Genomic DNA, 20,196 nt, shown 5'->3' with positions numbered 1-20,196 from the left:
GTGAAAACATTGCCATTCTTCACCTATTTGGGGAATTTTTTACTCTAAAATATTATGTGTGTTATCATGCAGTGAGTTTAGGACTATTTTTACACACACAAATAAACATTTAATAATTTATGTTTTAATTTTTCTCACGGTGATCATTGATAGATACAACCCACGTGAGCAGAGTAGGACAGGGGAGCAAGTCTTGGGAGGTGTCTCTGTATAGAGAGACAACTTTAAAATCCAGGTGCCCTGTCTACAAACTGGTTGTAGAAATACAGATGTTGTTCCTCTACGCTCCTTTAGATCTGTTTTTAATTGTTTCATAGGGTTTATCACTGTTGTTTATGATCTTATCACTCCAACTAAATTATGAAGTCCTACAGAAAATGGTTATGTGTTCCATCTTTGAACTCTTGACTTTATCACCAGGAATTCCTTAGGGATTACTCCTCGGAATGAAAATTAAATAGCACCAGTTAGCAAAGTCGCCATTTAAGTATGCTTATAGGTGGGTTTTAATTGTAATCCTTAATAAGACCTTTACATTACTGACCATGGCATTTATTGACTTAGACCTGAACAGCCTGAATCTTTTGAAAGTAATTTCCCTCAGATTAAATTCTGCTCATTTCATATTTATTTAAAGTAACTATCTCTTTTGTTAAACTTTGACTGAATTTTGTGCTTTTATAGCCATGTGAATAATCAGGATTTAGAAATAAATATATTGATACATATTATTGAAATGCTCCAGGATTTCAGAATTTTAATAAATGTTGATTATTTTTATGTCCCATTGACAGGTTTTAGACTAATACAGACATTTTTATTTTGAAAATTTAAAAATACTTTAAAATATTCATTTTAGTGAATGAATTTCTTTCATTCATCTAAGATAATACAGAGTTCCTTCCCGGGTAGTAAATCCACAGAATACTGAGAGGGAAAATTGAAGGGAAGAGATTCAAATATGTTGGATCTTGACCTAAGTTGATGTGATTCACAATACTTTTTTAAATGTATTTTGAATTAAAGAAGAGCAGTTCTGGAGATAACCTTCTTAAAACAACTTCCGGTACGATATGATAACATTTTATAATTTAGTGTAACACTTGAACGTCCTAACCAAGACAACGTGAGAAGTAGAATTTTGTCCCCCTCATGAGTATTTGCCTTCCTGGCATCTCTTTAATGTTAGAGCACAGACTGGAGTGCATAGCATCACACTACTGATCAGCAACAAAGAGTCTTGCACTGTTCTGGAAACCAGTGTAACAATGTCTGCTTGAAGAGGTTGTCTGCATTTCCAAATGTAAATTTTACAGAAGAGCAAACACGGTGTTCACACTGCATCATCTGACAGATTGCCTAAGGCACAGAAGTTAGAAAATCCCTAGTGCTTGCTGCATTTTGCTAAACTACCCATTAATTTGTTTTGTTGATTTTTGCCATGAGAGAACAAAAAAGATGGGACCCACAGTATCTGTTCTAATATTCTTTTATATTTGTAAATAAAATACTTGGGAATGGCTCTTGAGGAGAATAATAAATGCTTTTATGATATTGTTTTGTACAACTGGGTGTTACACATGATGTAGCTTAGAAAGTATATCACTTCATGCTCACCTGCCATAAATTGCATGAATTCTTGGGCAACACATAATCTTCATTGCTTTCAGACTCTGCTAAATTCTGGCAAGATCCTTTGTTTAGCTAAAATTTATAACACTTGAGAATAATATCTCTTCTTCAAATATAACTTCATTGTGCTATGTTAGAACAAAATTCAGCTTAAATATTATGTGAGTCACTTGTCAAATCATTTAAAAATTCAAAAGTTTAACTTTATTTGAGAATACGCTTTTAGGTACTTTAAATATGATATGTGAATCATTTTTCCAAAAAAAAGAACTCTCATCTTTCTCTCCAAGGTATTAATCCTCAGAAACTGTAGGATATTGATGTCTAATTTTTCTTTCCTGGAAAAGGAAATGAGTATTTTCAGATATGTAGATATGTAAATAGATACAAAAAGAGGGGCGCCTGGGTGGCTTAGTGGGTTGAGGCCTCTGCCTTCAGCTCGGGTCGTGGTCCGGGGATCCTGGGATTGAGCACCGCATCGGGCTCTCTGCCCGGCGGGGAGCCTGCTTCCTCCTCTCTCTCTGGCTGCCTCTCTGCCTACTTGTGATCTCTGTCTGACAAATAAATAAATAAAATCTTTTAAAAAAAAAGCATATATATTATATGCATGTGTACATGTATTTGGATATACGCATAAATATGAAACAAACATTTTGTAGATTATTTTGCTTAAAACCACTCATCTTACAATTTTAATTTTGCATGTTAATCTTAATGAGATAATTACAAGTAAGAGAAAAATAAATATCAAAAGAAGGATATATTAAAATTAGCTTCTCTCTGGGGTGCCTGGGTGGCTCAGTGGTTAAGCGTCTGCCTTCTACTCAGGTTGTGATCCCCGGGTCCTGGGATTCAGCCCCATGTTGGGCTCCCTGCTCAGCAGGAAGCCTGATTCTCCCTCTCCCACTCCTCCTGTTTGTGTTCCCTCTCTCACTGTCTCTGTCTCTGTCAAAAAAAATAAATAAAATCTTAAAAAAAAGAAATAAAATAAAATTAGCTTCTCAGTATTGAGACAGAACTGTAAATTCATTGTGACAGAGAATAAAAGGGCTCCTCTGGACAGCTTACACAGCAACCCCCAGTAGTGGGTTTGTTATTTTATGAGGCTGAAAGTCTAGGTTTCCCTAGACTTCTAAAGTCTAAACTAAAACCACAGATTTTAGAAAGGAATGTGACAGAGAACACCAGCCTCTTTAAAAAGTAGCCACATATGGGGCACCTGGGTGGCTCAGTGGGTTAAAGCCTCTGCCTTCGGCTCGGGTCATGATCTCAGGGTCTTGGGATCGAGCCCCACATCCAGCTGTCTGCTCAGCGGGGAGCCTGCTTCCCCCTCTCTCTCTGCCTGCCTCTCTGCCTACTTGTGATCTCTGTCTGTCAAATAAATAAATAAATAAATAATTTTTTAAAAAAATATTTTATTTATTTATTGGACAGAGAGAGAGAGAGATCACAAGCAGGCAGAGAGGCAGGCAGAGAGAGAGAGGAAGGGAAGCAGGCTCCCTGCTGAGCAGAGAGCCCGACGCGGGGCTCGATCCCAGGACCCTGAGATCATGACCCGAGCCGAAGGCAGAGACTTAACCCACTGAGCCACCCAGGCGCCTCTAAATAAATAATTTTTTTAAAAAAGTAGCCACATAGTTATACTTTATAGACATTATTTTCCATGACATGGGTATAGTTTTTGATCACGAATTGATACTTTTACCTATTTTGATACTATCATGTCCTCATCAATATCGGGGCTATCATCTTCAAAAATGGAGGACTCAAATTTTAAAAATATATGAAATATATCTATACCTTTTTCTCCACGTAGAATACTAGTTGGCAACTGATAGTGTTTCTGGGATAGCATTTCAAGTCATGAATGGACTTAAGTTTTTCCCTTCAGCAAAATTCTCCATTTGCAGTTAGAGCATGTGCCATAAGGAGACAAACATTGGTCATGCATCAAGCAAGTCAAAACTGGTACTCTTGTCAAGACAAGGGAAATACCCAGTTCCTGCCCATGCTAGCCATCCTCTCCGACCTCAGGTGGGGAGCACTGAGAAACACTTGTAAAGTCCAAAACGCAGACCTCATCCTAGGACTAGAGAATGCTTCCCCTCCCCCTACACCTCATTGCCGTGCCAGTAGGGGCCTCATTATGGCAATTCTTTTGACCCAACACATCATGTCCGGCTATGAAGAAAAAAATTACAAGAAAGGAGAAAAGTTAGAACCATATAAAATGCACAATTAGAATAATACAATGCAGAAAAAGAGTAGAAGACAAAATAAGAACAAAAGACAAGGGCAACAGACAGGAAACGGTAACAAATATGGCAGATACTAATACAGCTTTATCAACAATCACTTCGAACATCATCAGTCTAAAAAGAGATTATCAGAGTGGATCCAAAAACAAGATCCAACTATATGTTTTGAAAAAGAAACCCGCTCTAAATATAAATACATAAATAAATAAATAAAAATACAAAGATTAACAGTAAATGGATATTGAAAAATATACCATGATAATATTAATCAAAAAATATAATTTGAAAATTCATTAAAAATATAACACTAACATTAATTTTAAAAGGGGGTAACTATTTTAATTTCAGACAAAGAAGACTTCAAAGCAAGGAAGATTATTAGGGATAAAGATAGTCATTACATATTGATACATTGGTCAATCCTACAAGAAGCCGTAACAATCTTTAGTGTGTGTGTGCACCGAAAACAGAGCATCAAACCACATGAGTCAAAAATTGATAGAACAACAAAGAGAAATAGATGCATCCACTATCATAGGTGGAGTCTTCAGTACCCCTTCCTCACAAATGGACAGGTCCAGCAGGCAGAAAATCAGTAAGGACCCTGTTGAACGCGACAGCACCGTCAGTTAACCGGACGTAGTGGACATCTATAGACTACATCAACAAACAACAGAACACATTCTTCCAACTTGCGTGGAATGTTCAACAAAGATACACCACATTCTGGGCCACGAAACATATCTACACAAATATAAAAGAATAGAAATCGTACAATATCTGCAATGAGACCACAACGGAATTAAACTGGAAATCAATGATGGCAAGGTAGCTGGAAAATCCCCAAATGTGTGGAGATTAAACAACACAGTTTTAATCGACACATGAGTCCAAAAAGAAACCTCAAGAGAGATTTTTAAGTCTTTGAACTAAGTGAAAATGAGAGCGAACCTGTCAAACCTTTTTGTCAGAAGAAATAACATTCAGCATGTTGACAAGTAGATTTAAGAAAAATTCATTCGTGCAATGGTATTATTGCACTGAGTTTGCGGTGTAGTTGAGAGAGTAGACATTTGCCCATCTCTCTGGACTGTGGAGAAAAAGAAACGGTGCACAAGTTATAGCAGAGGAACTTGTTCCCATAGACAGTTTGGAGCTAGAATAAGTAAGTTTATGAAATACTTTTTAATTGCCAAATGATGGAAGAATTGCTAACCTGGGTGCATGAATCATGGATGGGCCTTGGTGAGAGTGCGGGGTGAGGTAGTAGTGGGTACATGGGCTTATGAACACTATGTACATTTTTCTGGGAAGCAGGTCCATGGCTTATATTTATGACCCCAAATTTTCTAGCCACTTTTTTGACCAGTCAGCTGGTGTCCATTGCATTGTGACTCTCATCCCACCAAAAACGTGCACAATGGATGGGAGTTAGGAGAGAAGAGAGATACTGAATCCAATGAGAATTTAAGAAAAGAGTAACGAGAATCTTCTGGGTCCACCCTTACTCTTATTGGCAGAAGATACAATTTTCATAAAAACACAGAGTCCTTGCTTTCATGGAGGTTATTCTACATAATTTTTAGACTATATCAAAATTCAGCAAACAAGGACCAAAACTGAGGGCAGAGGAGAAGACATACTTGTTGCATTCTCGCTTGTATTTGGCTACATTTAATGGGAAGAGGGTATAAATACTCAGTGGGAAGCGGTTTAAGAGAGGAATACCTGATCATTTTGTTTCAGCACGCCGGTACACAGCGTCTCCTATAACACTAAGTGAAAAATATTTTTCTTTCAAGGTAACGGAACTGCACAACATCAAAAATATAACCAGACTGCCTCGAGAGACAAAGAAGCATGCCGTGGCAATTATCTTTCATGATGAAACGTCAAAGACATTTGCCTGTGAGTCAGGTAAGCAATTATAGCCCGGTCTACAGCTTGTGGAAATTGAACTACTTCAGAGACAATGGCCCAGATGGATTAAGTCATACCCCTGAATAGGGAGGCTTATTGTGATAAGACTGTGCCATGGAAGACTGTAGGGAGAAGCTCAACATATTGATTTCTACAGATGTTTGGGGTGCTTGTTTATTATCTGTCTGTGTCTGGATTTTACTCCCAGGTGGTCGGAGGACTCTTGAGGTTTCTATTCAAGCTTGAAGAATTAAGTAAACAGTGCCTGGGAGATATTGTTAGGGTGAGCTTGTGGCTTGGATTCTGGTTCCTGCCGGGTGCAGCTGTAGGCATTTGGTGGGAGAATAATAACACCTCCACGCAGAGGTGTGGGGCAAAGCACGGCGGAAGTGCCCAGACATCCCAAAACCGAACTCTGAGCAATTGGTTGCTTTCATGGGTTCTCAGTACTACGAGTAAATACATTTCAGACTGAATTTTAGCATCCCAGCTCATAAAGCACTCTGACATTGCTGAGACGTATGGCAGCTTATAGTTTGAACCTGCAGTGTTTTTCATTTTGAAATCCCTGTGCTATGCAATGTATTAGCTGACTTATTATAGCTTTTTAAAGATTTTGCTCAATGAAATGGTGCATTCGTTTTATAATGGATGGAAGTGAAAAGCACTAAGGGTTTGAAAGATGTGGATTTGAAATTATAGTGAAGTCTTTAGTAGAAGCCTTACTGGGTTGTTTTTTGTTTCTTGTTTTTTGTTTTTAAAGAAAATAAAGCTTCTGGATTTATAGTTAAAGTTTATAGGTGTAATTAATACCAGGTTCTATTATTCTAAAACTGATAATGTCACCTTGCCTAAATAAAACTGTTCACAGCTCCTCACCTACACTTTTCTTAGCTTTGCTAAACTGAGTTGGAATTTACCAGTATGTTTTTCCTTGGAAGCCTCTCATCCCTTTTGCCATACTTCTCTTCGCTCGTCATCTGGCTTCATTTCATCATTTAAAATTGACTTTTGGTACTGCACGGAAGTCTGTTAACTGGTGATAGCCATTCCATTTTGTAACAGAACGCGTCCCAACCTTGCTGGTATCATTTGTTAACATCCAGAAGTACTGGTGCTTTCTTGTTCACTGTCTTAAAACTGTCTCACCACTTCACTTTGCTCTGAGCTCTTAGATAATGTCTCATATGAAAACTAACAACCAGAAAATTGGTTTTCCAAAAAAGATAAAGGATAATTTTCACTCTTGTTTGTGTACTTCAATTTTCACTACTGCCTTACAGTTTTGAAATTATACTGAGCCATGTGGTGGGTACGTACGCAACACTGGAGTCTATTATTTCAGATAAGAATGAGACTGAATTATGTTTCTGAAACGCAGATGCAGAGTTGTACCCCACATATCTAACGCTGGAAGCTTCTTAAGATTGTAAGATTTTATTTATTTATTTATTTATTTATTTATTTATTGTGGTGGTGGTGGTTTCATGGGTCATGTAAGATTTTGGAGAAACAAAGACTCCTACCCTACAACAAAATAGCCTTAATTTCCAAGAGAAGAATTTCAAGACAGTGAAGCTGAAGCTAGATCCAAATGTAAAAATAAAAGAATGTGTTTATTTGAATTCCTGGCAGAGTTTTCAATTCATTTGAATTATGACTTATTTGGATTATTTGTTTTTTAAATCACTTTTGTGTGTGTAGATGTAGCAGTCTGCTTGAAGCTAGTAGTAAAAATGTTTAAGAAACAATGGCACAATTTTATTAAATTTTCTTAACTTCATGCCACATGACAATGGAAAAAAAGAAAGGACTTGAAACACATGAACAGGGAATTTGAGCACTTCTTCTAGCAAATTATATTTTTTAGATTGATGTTAAGATCAATAGCCCATGTCTGCTGATAAAATGGCAAAATCATTTGGAAAAAAGACTCCCAACTGCAAAGCAGTCACAGATGTGAAAATCAAAACAGCAATACAGTTAAAGCCAAAATTAAAAGGAGCTCTCACATTTATTTCTAATGCGAATGCAGGTCAAAGTGTGTTCTCATGATAGCTAGTGAGTATGTGAATTGCCTCAATTATGTTTTTCAAGAAAACTGGCAACTACTATTAAACAAGTATGCACCCCCTTGACTCAGTGAGTGTCTTTGGGAAAATATCCTGTAGAAACATACATACCAGCACATGAGGTCATAGGCTTATGCAAATTGTGTATAATGACAACAAAATTGGAAACAAATGAATGGCTATCAAGAAAATACTTGAACAAATTACGGTGCATTGTTGTCACCAAATATTATGCAATCCCTAGAAAGAATTCTAATTAAGCCAATTAACTGGAAGACATTTCTATGAATTTCAGTACTTCAAGCAAAACAAACCAACAGAGAACTGTATACTGAATAATCACATTTGTAAAAGAAACGACGAGAGACATAGCATGTGTTTTACCAAGAGTTACCTGGGGTAAGAAGGAGTAATAAGGAGGTGGGTGGAGAAGGAAGCTGGGGAAAAAATGCAATAGTGAAAAAGCAAAAGAAAAGAAAATGAACAGAAGAAAATACCCAGCACATAAACTATCCTACTTACATGAAATTATGTGTATGTGAACGTGTGATTGAACATATCCAGTTTTTTTAAAGCCAGTCAGTCATCAGGGAAATGCAAATTAAAACCACAGTATATCACTATGCACCTATCAGAACAACTAAAATTTTTTAAAAAGTAACACCACCAAATTCTTGTGGGGTCACAGAGAAACTAGATCCCTCATGTGTTGCTGACTGAAACTTAAAATGATACAGACACTCTGGAAAGTGGTAAGCAGCCTCTTATAAAATTAAACATGTCATTATTACACAATCCAGCAATAGCATTCTTGGATATTTATCTCAGAAAAAAAATTGAAATTTATATTCATACATACACATACACACATACAAAAAGTACTCATAATAGCTTTCGCTCATAATAGACCCAAACTGGAAAGAACCCAGATGTCTTTTAATAAACTGTGGTATACTCACACACCATGAAATTGTCCTCAGCCAAAAAAAGGAACAAATTATTGATAAAAGCAGCAACCTGGATGAATCTTGACTGAATTATGTCAAGGGGGAAAAAGCCAATCGAGAATGGAGGTTCCTCAAAAATTAAAAATAGAGCTACCCTATGACCCTGCAATTGCACTACTGGGTATTTACCCCAAAGATACTGATGTAGGGAAAAGAAGGATCATATATACCTCAGTGTTCATAGCAGCAATGTCCACAATTGCCAAAGTGTGAAAAGAGCCAAGATGCTCTTCAGTAGATGAATGGATAAGAAGATGTGGTCCATATATACAATGGAATATTATGCAGCCATCAGAAAGGACGAATACCCAACTTTTGTATCATCATGCACAGGACTGGAGGATATTATGCTGAGTGAAATAAGTCAAGCAGAGAGAGTCAATTATCATATGGTTTCACTTATTTGTGGAGCATAAGGAATCACACGGAGGACATTGGGAGATGGGGAAGAGAAGTGAGTTAGGGGAAATTGGAGGGGGAGACAAACCATGAGAGACTGTGGACTCTGAAAAACAAACTGAGGGTTTTGGAGGGGATGGAGGTGGGGGGTTGGGTGAGCCTGGTGGTGGGTATTAAGGAGGGCACGTACTGCATGGAGCACTGGGTGTGGTGCATAAGCAATGAATCTTGGAACCCCGAAAAAATTAAATTAAATTTTTAAAAAAGCCAATCCCAAAAGATGTATTTCGTGATTCCATTTGCATAGCATCTGTGAAATGATAAATTTTAGAGATGGAGAACACTTTAGTTGTCAGAGGTGATGAATGGGATTGGGGGTTTGGGGACCCAGGGGGATATATGGCCAAAAAAGTTATATGAACTTGTGTTGACATTGAACAGTTGTCTTGATTGTAATGGTGCATAAACAAACTTATGCAGGTGGCAAGCTGTATAGAAGTCACACATACAAGTAAGTACAAGTAAAACTGTGGAAATCGGAGTAAGATCAGTATCCTATCAATGTCAATATCTTGGTTATGATATTATACTATCATTTTGCAAAATATCACCTTTGGGGGGAAGTGGGCAAAGTTTGGATAGAATTTCTCTGTAATATTTCTTACTACTACATGTGAATCTACAATTATCTCAAAAAACCTTGCAATAAAAAATACATCTAGACTATCTCTAAGGCCATCTGTAATATGTATTTTTTAAGTTAAAAGACAGGGTAGGGAGGGACTTGCGGGAAGAAAAAAGTGTTTGGCTTATTCTAAGATGATAAACAGAAACTGACAACAGTTAAGGACAAACAATGAAAATAATCCTAGTTGTGTGCCTTTGTAGCTTGTGTATGTTTTATGAGCGCAAAGAAACATGGGCAAGGGTACATACACGTGCTTCTTCTAACATGGACTCCTTGAATGAGCTCCTCCCCAGCCTGCTATGACACCTGCACACACACATCTCCCAACCACTTCCCCACTGGCTTCCATTTGGCACCATATGTCTTGCCTCTTAGTACCTCTGCTCTCCACACACAGAACCCTGACCTCAGGCCTCACATACCCTGTTCACAACCTCTGTCAGATTTACGCTCACTGAAGACATGCCCATATTTTCTTTCTCACCTCAGAAAGCCAGCAAACACGAATTTTGAACTCAAAATTTGTTGAATTAATGAAGTAATGAATGAGTAAAAATTTGTATTTAAGTTTTGTTATAACAGATTTATCATTCAGCTTTTCCTAGGAGATAGTTTTTTGAAAAATGACTTTTAGAGGCTAATTTGGCAGCATGGGGAAAATTGTTTAAATTGCCAAGTAACAGATTGTTGTGTTTTTGTGATGGTGTGTGGGGGAGTAAGTGATCATTATGCTGTGTGTGTGTGTGTGTGTGTGTGTGTGCGTGTGTGTGTGTGTGTGTACATTTCCATGGTTTTCCAGGTCTGCTGCAATAACTCTATGACTAGAAGATTGTGGAACACAATTAAGAATTTCTGGAGTTTGCCTGTTACTTGAAAAGAGACCCATTGGTCCTCTTTTTGAATATGTTCCAATCTCAAGTCAGTGCCTAGAAAATGAAGGAGCAGATGGCTTAGATGTTGGAAACCTAGAATCTGCCTAATAGATTCTGCTTACCTTCATTAAGGAAAAGAGAAAAAAGGAAAAAGATCTCAACTATGTCAGTCTAGCAATACCTTAGAAATACTGCAGCTTTGGTTCCAGACCACCACAATAAAGTGAACATTGTAATAAAGTGAGTCAAATGAATTTTGTAGGTTCCCAGTGTAAATAAAAGCTATGTTTATACTACCCTGCAGTCTATTAAACGTTCAATGGCATTATGACTAAAAAAAATGTACACACTTTAATTTAAAAATACTTCATTGGTAAAAAACGCCGACCATCATCGAACTTTCAGGGAGTCATAATCTTTCTGTTGTTGGAGCATCTAGCCTCGGTGTGGACTGATCAGGGTGGTAGTTGATGAAGGTTGGGTTGCCGGTGGCAGTTTCTTGAAAGAAGATGATGAAGTTGACCATGTTAATTGACTCTTCCTTTCACAAGCCATTTCTCTGCATCATGCAATGCTGTTTGATAGCATTTTACCCACAGTAGAACTTCTTTCAAAATTGGGCTCAATTCTCTCCAAACCTGGCTCTGCTTTATCACTACATTTATGGGGAGTTTTCTAAATCCATTGCTGTTATTTCAACAAGCTCCGTGGCATCTTCAGCAGTAGATTCCGTATCAATAAACCACTTTCTTTGCTCATCCATAAGAAATCAGTCCTTACCCATTAAACGTTTACTGAGATTGTAGCAATCCAGTCACATCTTCGGGCTCCACTTCTGATTCTACTTCTCTTGCTATTTCTACCACACCTGCACGTTATCCATGAGGGTTGGAATCAACTTCTTTAACAAAAAAGTTTGAAATACTGCCAGAATTACCAAAATGTGACACTGGACACAAAGTGGGCCAATGCTCTTGGGAAAACGACGTCAATAGGCTTGTTTGATGCAGGGTGGCCAACGAGCCTTCAGTTTGTGAAAAACTCGACATTGGCTCAGCACAATAAACTGAAGCATACTAGAAGCATACTAGAATGTGATATATCTTATATGAAACCTCACCTCTAAATAATTTAGACTTATCTCCAAATAATTTAAGGCAACTTGTATTTAAAGTCTGAACAAGCTGCTTAATTTCTGAAATAATTATTTGAAGCATTCCATAATACAATGAAGTTATTTTATTGTTTCTTCCATACAAAATATGTAGTGGAATATTCAGGAATTGAATAAATTCCCCCATATTAAAAATGAAAAATATTTGAGTAAATTCCAAATCCCAATGTGTGCATGTATTTATAATAAAATTAAAAAAATTTTGTGTATTACTTTGTACCCAAAATACCTGGTCATCAATTTGTATACATTATATTTCCCAAAATCAATATACTTATTTCTAAGAGATCATTACTTCTTAAAATAACATCTTTTCCCCATAACCTTTTGTATTAGTCAATAAAATACATTTGTGTCTTCATTATTATTGCTGATTGTTTTAAGAAAGCATTTTTTAGAGGATTTTCTATATTTTTTTGCTTCTCTTCCTTCAAATGATTTTTCCTCCCACAAATAAGTTCAAAAGATACACAGTCAAAAATCATTCCTTAATTCAAAATGAAAGGTAATAGCAATGCATTGAAGTCTTTATTTTGATAAACACTTTTATTATATAGGCAATTAAAAAATCTGTTTTGGCTCTCACCTCTAGCACAGAACCTATAAACATAAATGAACTTATGCTTCTGTGTTACAGATTTAGACAGTTAGGTGAATAGAACCCACTATAAAGTCCAATCATTATTCATGAATATTATAATGAAGAAAAAGTGTGTGTATGATTTTACCAGACGTGTTTTTTATTTGACTTTTTAAAAGCATTTCTATTTTCCAATTAGAAAATCCTTTTGAATCGCATGGATTATTTAATTTTTGAAGATTTCAATTTATGTTTAAAAATGAAGGAAAAGTCCCTCATGTAAAGGTTCTGTTTTTTTTAAAAGATTTATTTATTTATTAGAAAGAGAGAGCATGCGCGTGTGCATGCGCACAAACAGGAGAAGGGCAGAGGAAAAGGGAGAAGCCAGGGCTTCAACAAAGGGCTCGGTCCCAGGACCCAGGGATCACAGCCTGAGCCAAAGGCAGACACTTAACCGACAAGCCACCCAGGTGCCCCTAAAAGGAACCTCAAATAATAGAGATACTCACCCCAATTGTTCAACTTTTCTCACATTTGTGGTAATTAAGCTAAGTTAGTAGAAGTAAGCCAGTAAAACAACTGGCAGATTTTGATAATTGTTCAGCCATATAGTCAAAGACGACTTTAAATTGTTGAAGTTTGGTTTATAGAACCCAAAGTAACAGTAGATATATATCCATACAAAGGACAAAATCTGATTTATCGCATTTAAGAAGTCAAATTTGTGTGTGACGTTAAAAAAATATTCACTGCTGCTGCTCAGAGTTACATGGTCTGTGGATAAACATAATACTTCAGTTTCAAGTGATGTCAGCCCAACACTTTTTATGAGCAGTCCATTTACTTTGGGGATAATGGGAGACATTTCTGTTTACTGATTGTTCAATACAAAAGACAACTTGAATGAAGTTGGAACAACTTCTATTTCTAGCTGACTCAGTCACTGTGGAATAGAATGGCTGGCTTATAACCATCTGGTTCTTAGCTCTCCTGCTAAGAGATTTGGAAGAAATCATTTAAAAAAACAGCATCTAGTGGCCTTGTGTGATCTGAAATGTGTTGGGATTTTGAAGCTATTTCTTTAGAGAAAGTGAAATGCTGTGTAGCACTGACAGTGTAATGAAACTAAATTTTTAATATTCTTTGTAGACTCACATTGAATAAAAATACCAAACCTTAAGTTGCACGCTGTCATAAAAAGACTAAATTAATCTGGTAAAATTTGGGCATGGTTTTATAAAATTGGCATGATAAACAAATAGGAGACAGAAATGATTTGAGTGGCATTTTATGACTTCGTCCCCTTGCACTGTCCAGATGCTAATGTATAATACAGGTGACTGAAATGGTCTGTAGATTTAATGGAGAATAGTGCCTACCTGGGCACCACAATCATGGCTGAGCCGCTTATCACTCAGGATGAATGTGGCCTGTGCACCAAACCGGAAAGAGGTTCTCTGATTTGGGGCCTTGGAAACAACGAGGAATTGATTCACTGTGAAAAAAAATGAATAAGCTCATGTGCAATTAATTTAAGGGTAGACCATTAAATGTAACACATATAATACTCATGTATCCTGATTTAATCACTCACTAAAGACTGAAAAGCTCTGGAAATTAATGTCTGGAGAATAAAATCTAGTACAAGTCCTGGGGTATCTCTTTAGGCCCCAATTCCAGTATTTTGCTGTTTCAGCTTGACCCGGTCCTCCTTTGGATCCCTGCCTTTGAACTTCATGAACAGTGCAACGAGCTACAGCTTATTGGCCACACTGCACCCTCACGTCTAACACGCTGCCCTCTCTTTCCGCTGCCTCCGTGTGATTCTCTGCCCATCATTTTACACAATGAAGCACTTGCTAACTCTCGTGCCCCTTCTATGAGCCAAACAAGGTTTTCCCCAAAAAGTCAATGAAGTTCTAGAAAGTACCTTAGAACTGGCTACTATCTGTGCAAGAATTTACCAAATACTTTTCAAGTTTTATGAACCATTAACAGAGAGTGTCAGCTGGGAAATAGATAGGGAGGTGTCACTGTCATCCCTTATCCCTGTACATTAAGAAAATGTACTCTTGCTTTGTTTTCAGGATTTACATAAGGAATATTACCTTTGATGTATCACTCTAAAATTGTACCATATGCCACTCTGTTATACAGAACTGTTCTTTTCTAAGAAATCAAACCATCTATAATTGGGTGCCAGACTTTTTGAAATCTTTGAAGCAGAAAAACGATTTGAATATTTTTATGTGGGGAAAAAAAAAAACCTTTAATTTGAAATGTTGAATTAGGATTTAAAAATTGAGTATGTTTCTTAAAGTGACAAATCACTCAAAAACTAACAAAAATATATAAGATTTTTCTATTTAAGCTTTCTAGAATTATTTTAAATGATTAATATTCAATAGTGCCTTAGGTCTCGAGGCTGAATTTTTTCTTTTTAACCAATCTTGTCCCTTATATAGCCATGTATTTGTAAAAGATTCACTACAGATTAGGAAGAGGTATTAATACAAAATGCTCTAGAAGCAAAAACCAGGGTAATCTAATAAAAAGAGCTTGCGGTGGGTTGAACTGTGCTCCCCAGAAAGATATGTTCCGGTTCCAGCTCTTTTTACTTTACTTGGAAATAGGGTGTTTGCAGACGTGGTCATGTCACGATGAGGTCATAGTTTATCAGGGTTGGCTTTACATCCAATGACTGGTGTTTTTATTAGAGAAAAGTGGGTGAGATTTGGCTATGGAGATGCAGAGGAAACAGAGAGAAGCGGGTCGGGTCGTGTGAAGACGAAGGCAGAGATGGAAAGAAGTAGCCAAACCCAGGGAACGCCAGGGGTTGCCAACAGGACAGGAAACGGGGGGACAGGCGTGGCCTAGTTCTCCCTCACAGCCTCCGGAAGAAACCAGCTTGGCTGGCAGCTTGATGCCAGCCTATCCAACTGTTGAGAATAAATTGCTGTTGTTTTAAACCACCAAGTCTGTGATAATTTATGATGCCAGCCCTAGTACTAACACATGACTCTTTCAAATCAGGCTTTAAAAAATATATATCATTTGTGGAGGGTTTTGAATGAGTTTCAACAGGTAGGTGGAGAGAAGAAGGAATTATGTATATAAATGCAAACAAGAAGTGAAATTCCTCCATGTTTTTAAAGTAGTTTTGGGCGCAGAGCAAGACAAGTGGAAATAGCTGAGAAGGGTTTATGAGTTCGGACTTTGTTTTGAACATAAATGGGGCAAATTAAAGTTCTTTCTTTTTAAACTACAAATCATGTTTTTCTTTCCAATTATCAAAGTGGTATAAGCTCTCTATCTGAAAAACAGGGCTGACTTTGTGTATTGCAAATGCTTAGAAATAAGTACTAAGTAAAATATAACACATTTAAATGCATAGCTCAGCTTATAAGAAAGAAAAGAGATGCCACAAAAAGCTAAAATGAAGAGAAAGCTTCCAAGAGGAGCAAATTGGACTGGAAGCCTTTGTTCATCTTGTAATGAACATGGAACATGCAAGCATCTTCACAGCTGTGAATGCGGGGCAAGAGACAACGCCTTGGCTTCCACAAGTTGGGGAAACACAGTTGAAAGCTTTCTATGAGAAGGGATTAAGAAAACAACATTCAAATGCCAGCAAAGAAAAATGACTGAGACTCCCTCTTCTAAGTGAGGCCCCTATGAACACGTCAGTCCGCACCTGACATGGACGCCATTTCTGTGCCATTACACTACCTTCATGATCCTGGACATCACCAGTCCAGGAATTTACCAAAAAGACCGAGAATTGGTAATTTTCCTTCAACAACGCGTGTCTCTGAGGATTCCCACGTGCAACCTCTAAGATAGAGATATAGCAACAAAGAAGACCAAAATCATAAGCAAACAAGCACCACGGGTAGAAGTTGGAAATTAGATAAATTTATGTGTAGAAATGACCACTGCAATGCCATTTATAAAATAGGAAAAATCATGAACTAATTGTTCATCAGTTTGTTGTTCATTTAAAAAGAATAATTTGCAGCAATTAAAACTATTGATGTAAATTTGTGTTCATTGACTTAAGATACAGATCACTATTAGGTGAAAAAGCCAGTTCACAAAATGTACCATAGAGTGAGCCCAGTATTTTGAACATGTGTGTAAACGCACACACATACACAAATACACATACACGCACATATACATACAAATGTATTTATGTGAAAAAGCATATAGTACTGAAAATTCACATCAATGACTTTGCCTTGGTAAGGGACTATCAGAGATGTTCCTTTTATATCTCTCTACTCTAGAAGCTGTCTAATTAGTAGCATTGATTTTATCATTTTATGTATTATTAAAATATCATACGTAGATAATATAAATAGTAGTATTACAACCACCTGTGAACTTGTCAACCAACTTAGAAATAAATGAATCAAATGCAGTATAAATATGGGATGTGTGCTTTTGTTACAATTATAGAATCCCTAAGATTTTATTATGATTTGCATGTTTTATTTACTAACCATTTGTGATTTATACTTTTGTCATATTTATATTTATTTCTAGAAATCATAGTTTATTATTTTTACATACTTTTGAAACTTATAAAAATTATACTATATTTTTCGGCACATTGCCATTTTTTTCTCATTGTTGTATTTGCAAACTTTACTTTGATGAACATGGCCCTCGTTTGTTCATTTTATATGTGCTCTGCTATATTTCTGATAGCTAAATTATATTCTTAAAATTGTCCATTCATTCCAAGTTGGCATCCCTCAATATAATTACATAACTCTTTTCCCTCATACAGTTATTAGGATGAGGGGCCCTGGGCGGCTCATTTGGTTAAGCATCCAACTCTTGATTTTGGCTCAGGTCATGACCTCAGAATCCCGAGACCTCGGCCTGTGTTGGGCTCCCCAGTCAAGGGAATTCTGCTTGAGATTCACTTCCTCTCCCTCCTTCTCCTCTCTCCACTCGTACACACACACTCTCTCTCTCTCTCTCTCAAATAAATAAATTTAAAAAAGAAAAACAGTTTCTAGGAGAAACTATATTAATACATTTCCTACAAAGTCTTGGTCAAGAGCACACGCGAGCTGCACTGAATTCAGATCTTCCCAGGGCTCCGATTCCTCCTTGGTAAATGGGACCACAGGCAGTGTCTCATCACGGGTTTGAAATAAAGATTAAATATCAAGAGAACAATGCTTGGAACATATTAATCATTGGGCAAATGATAGTTAATATCGTCACTTTTATATTTTAAGAATCAATCCCAAGTGGGCATTATCTTAAACTCTTAAATTCAGTTTTCTGTAACACATAGGATTTTTCACACTCTGAAGCAGGTCTGTGAATTTCTTGTACTTTCCTAGACAGAGTTTGGTATCAGGGTATTGCCAGTGTTCATAAAAAGAATGTCTTCTTTTTCAGTGTTTGTGCTTTTAAACTAGAGCAATTCAAATAACAAATGAAATAGTACGTTCCTGTTGGCTTTTTAAACCATCGTAGCTTAGGACATCTTTGAGGAGTACTTTGTTTACGAATTTCACGGCCACTCAGGCTTTCTGTATCTATCTGAATGCTTTCTGGTAATTTGATTTTCCTGGAGCACAGTCCCTTTTATCCTGATTCTCAGATTCCTTTGTGGCTGACCAGGCAAAACCACAGCCTGTGACGTCAAGTGCCTGGGTTCACATGCTACCTCCCCACTTTCTAGGGATGTGTTGGGGAGAAAGTGTTTTCGCCCATAAACTTTGGCCTTGACATTTTTAAAAGCATCATTACAGAAAGTACTAAAGTTCTTCTTCTTTTTTTTTTTTTAAAGAAAGTACCGAAGTTCTTAATCACCTAGTAGGGTGACTAGAACTCAGTGAGTGCTTGTCAGTATCAACTACTATTATATAATCTATTATTCTTATTTGCTTTCATTTGTATACATGTCTCTTCTCCTTAGTAACATTGTGGACTTGTGTGTTCTTCACTTTTCTTTTTTTCTTTTTATCTAGAGTGCTTAGGCCTGTGTGTAGTTTCCTGTCGTGTTTGGGTAGGTGAATGTGAGGAAGCAAGGGGGAGAGTCAAGGGAGTGGACTTATGTGCCCAGGAGTTGTAGTGGTTGACACTAGAGATTAAGCTGGATACAGAGGGGATTGAGGGTATCCAAGAGGTGATCGAGTTTGAAAACATGGTGGGCCCAACAGTGGGCTGGTGGTCTTGATAGAGTTCAAACAGTATTGGAACTGAGATACTCAACCGGAGTAAATTGGAAACATAAGGGTGCTGGTCCGAGGTTGAAATGTGTGAAAATGGTTTCAGTGATGGATGTGAACTTTGATTATTTGGAAATTTTCCTTATGGGAAATAATCAATTCCTCAGTAATAAAAGATGATGCCTTGCACATATTACGTAAGCTGTAGCCGGCCGTGTATTTTGAAGGAGAGGGTGGCCTTGAAATATATTTAAAATAATATAATTAAAAGTTATTCTTCCTGACCTGGCTTCTTGGGAAGATTTCGTTTTTACAGAGAAATATATGAATCTAATTTTATGACTTAGAAATACTCAAAATACAGTAACAGATTTTGTGCTAATCTCCCTTTTTGAATCTTTCCATTTCAACAGATTTAGATGCCAGAAACATGTTACCCTCACACCTGCCCCTGAAAAGATCACATAGAAAATCTCAATTAATTTTTTAGATGAGTACTGTTTATTGTGTTTTCCAGGCACACACCTTCTTATTAGCTTATAAACCCACGCCTTATTTTTATGACTTTCTCCAGCTCTATAAGGGGAGAAAACAGAGACTAGAGAATTATATTTAAGTCTACAGTTTGATAACCTTTGTCTCTTGTGAATTCGAGCTTTGTATTATGGAAGCACATCACATTGACATCTGCAGGATTTGTTTTGATAACTATAATTTCTTGGACACAATATATCACAAAGCTGCCTCTTAACGTCTGCAGCCAAAAGCATTTTTCTTTAGTCTGTCACTAAAACCGTTATGAAATAAGCAATAGGATTTTGTGTTTAAGGACCCTGTTGCCATTTGCTTCGAGCTGTATTTTCCTGTCTTTAAATGTACTACTTCTAACAACATAGCTGTGGTTCACTAAACTGTACTGAATTTGTTTATAAATAGCGAGGCAGATGTCAGCCGTAAATTAGATTTAATGCAGGTCACCAAGGCCCCCTTAGATAAGAAGCTTGCAAGCACTGAGTGGAAATTGCAGAATGACACAAAGAAAATTGAGATTCAGAGATTCGAACAACTGGTAGGTACAACAATTATTATTGTTTAAGGGATACAAATGTAAAAACTAAAAAAAAAGAAAAAATTATTAACCTTGAGACCAGTTCCCACTTAGGAATTTCGGGAAGGTAGGCATTTATAGGAGTCTTTCTGACTGGGAAAAGAAAACGGTATCACCCTTGTCCACTCCTGCATCAGAGGAAAGTGGGATGGACCCATTAGAGCTAGAACTACCCTTTCCCTATCCCCACAGTTCTTTGTTCGTACACCCAGATCAGTATTGTGGATTCTCCATGTGCTGTATTCAGGGAAGGGTTTCCGTGTATGGAGAAGGTGATAAAATCTACCTA

At 37.0% G+C, this 20,196-nt stretch overlaps 1 protein-coding gene across 1 annotated transcript in view; it reads left to right on the top strand.

Moving 5' to 3' along the window:
* DOK6 (docking protein 6) overlaps positions 1-20,196 on the top strand; it is a 374,630-nt gene that overhangs the window by 129,998 nt on the left and 224,436 nt on the right. The window contains exon 3 of the mRNA XM_080822172.1: positions 5,693-5,807. Within this exon, the coding sequence (XP_080678298.1) occupies positions 5,693-5,807 (115 nt within the window). The remainder of the gene's footprint in view (positions 1-5,692; positions 5,808-20,196) is intronic.

The sequence above is a fragment of the Martes martes genome (genome assembly GCF_963455335.1).
Source record: "Martes martes genome assembly, chromosome: 13".
Lineage (NCBI taxonomy): Eukaryota > Metazoa > Chordata > Mammalia > Carnivora > Mustelidae > Martes > Martes martes.
This window is presented reverse-complemented; position numbering and strand designations above follow the sequence as displayed.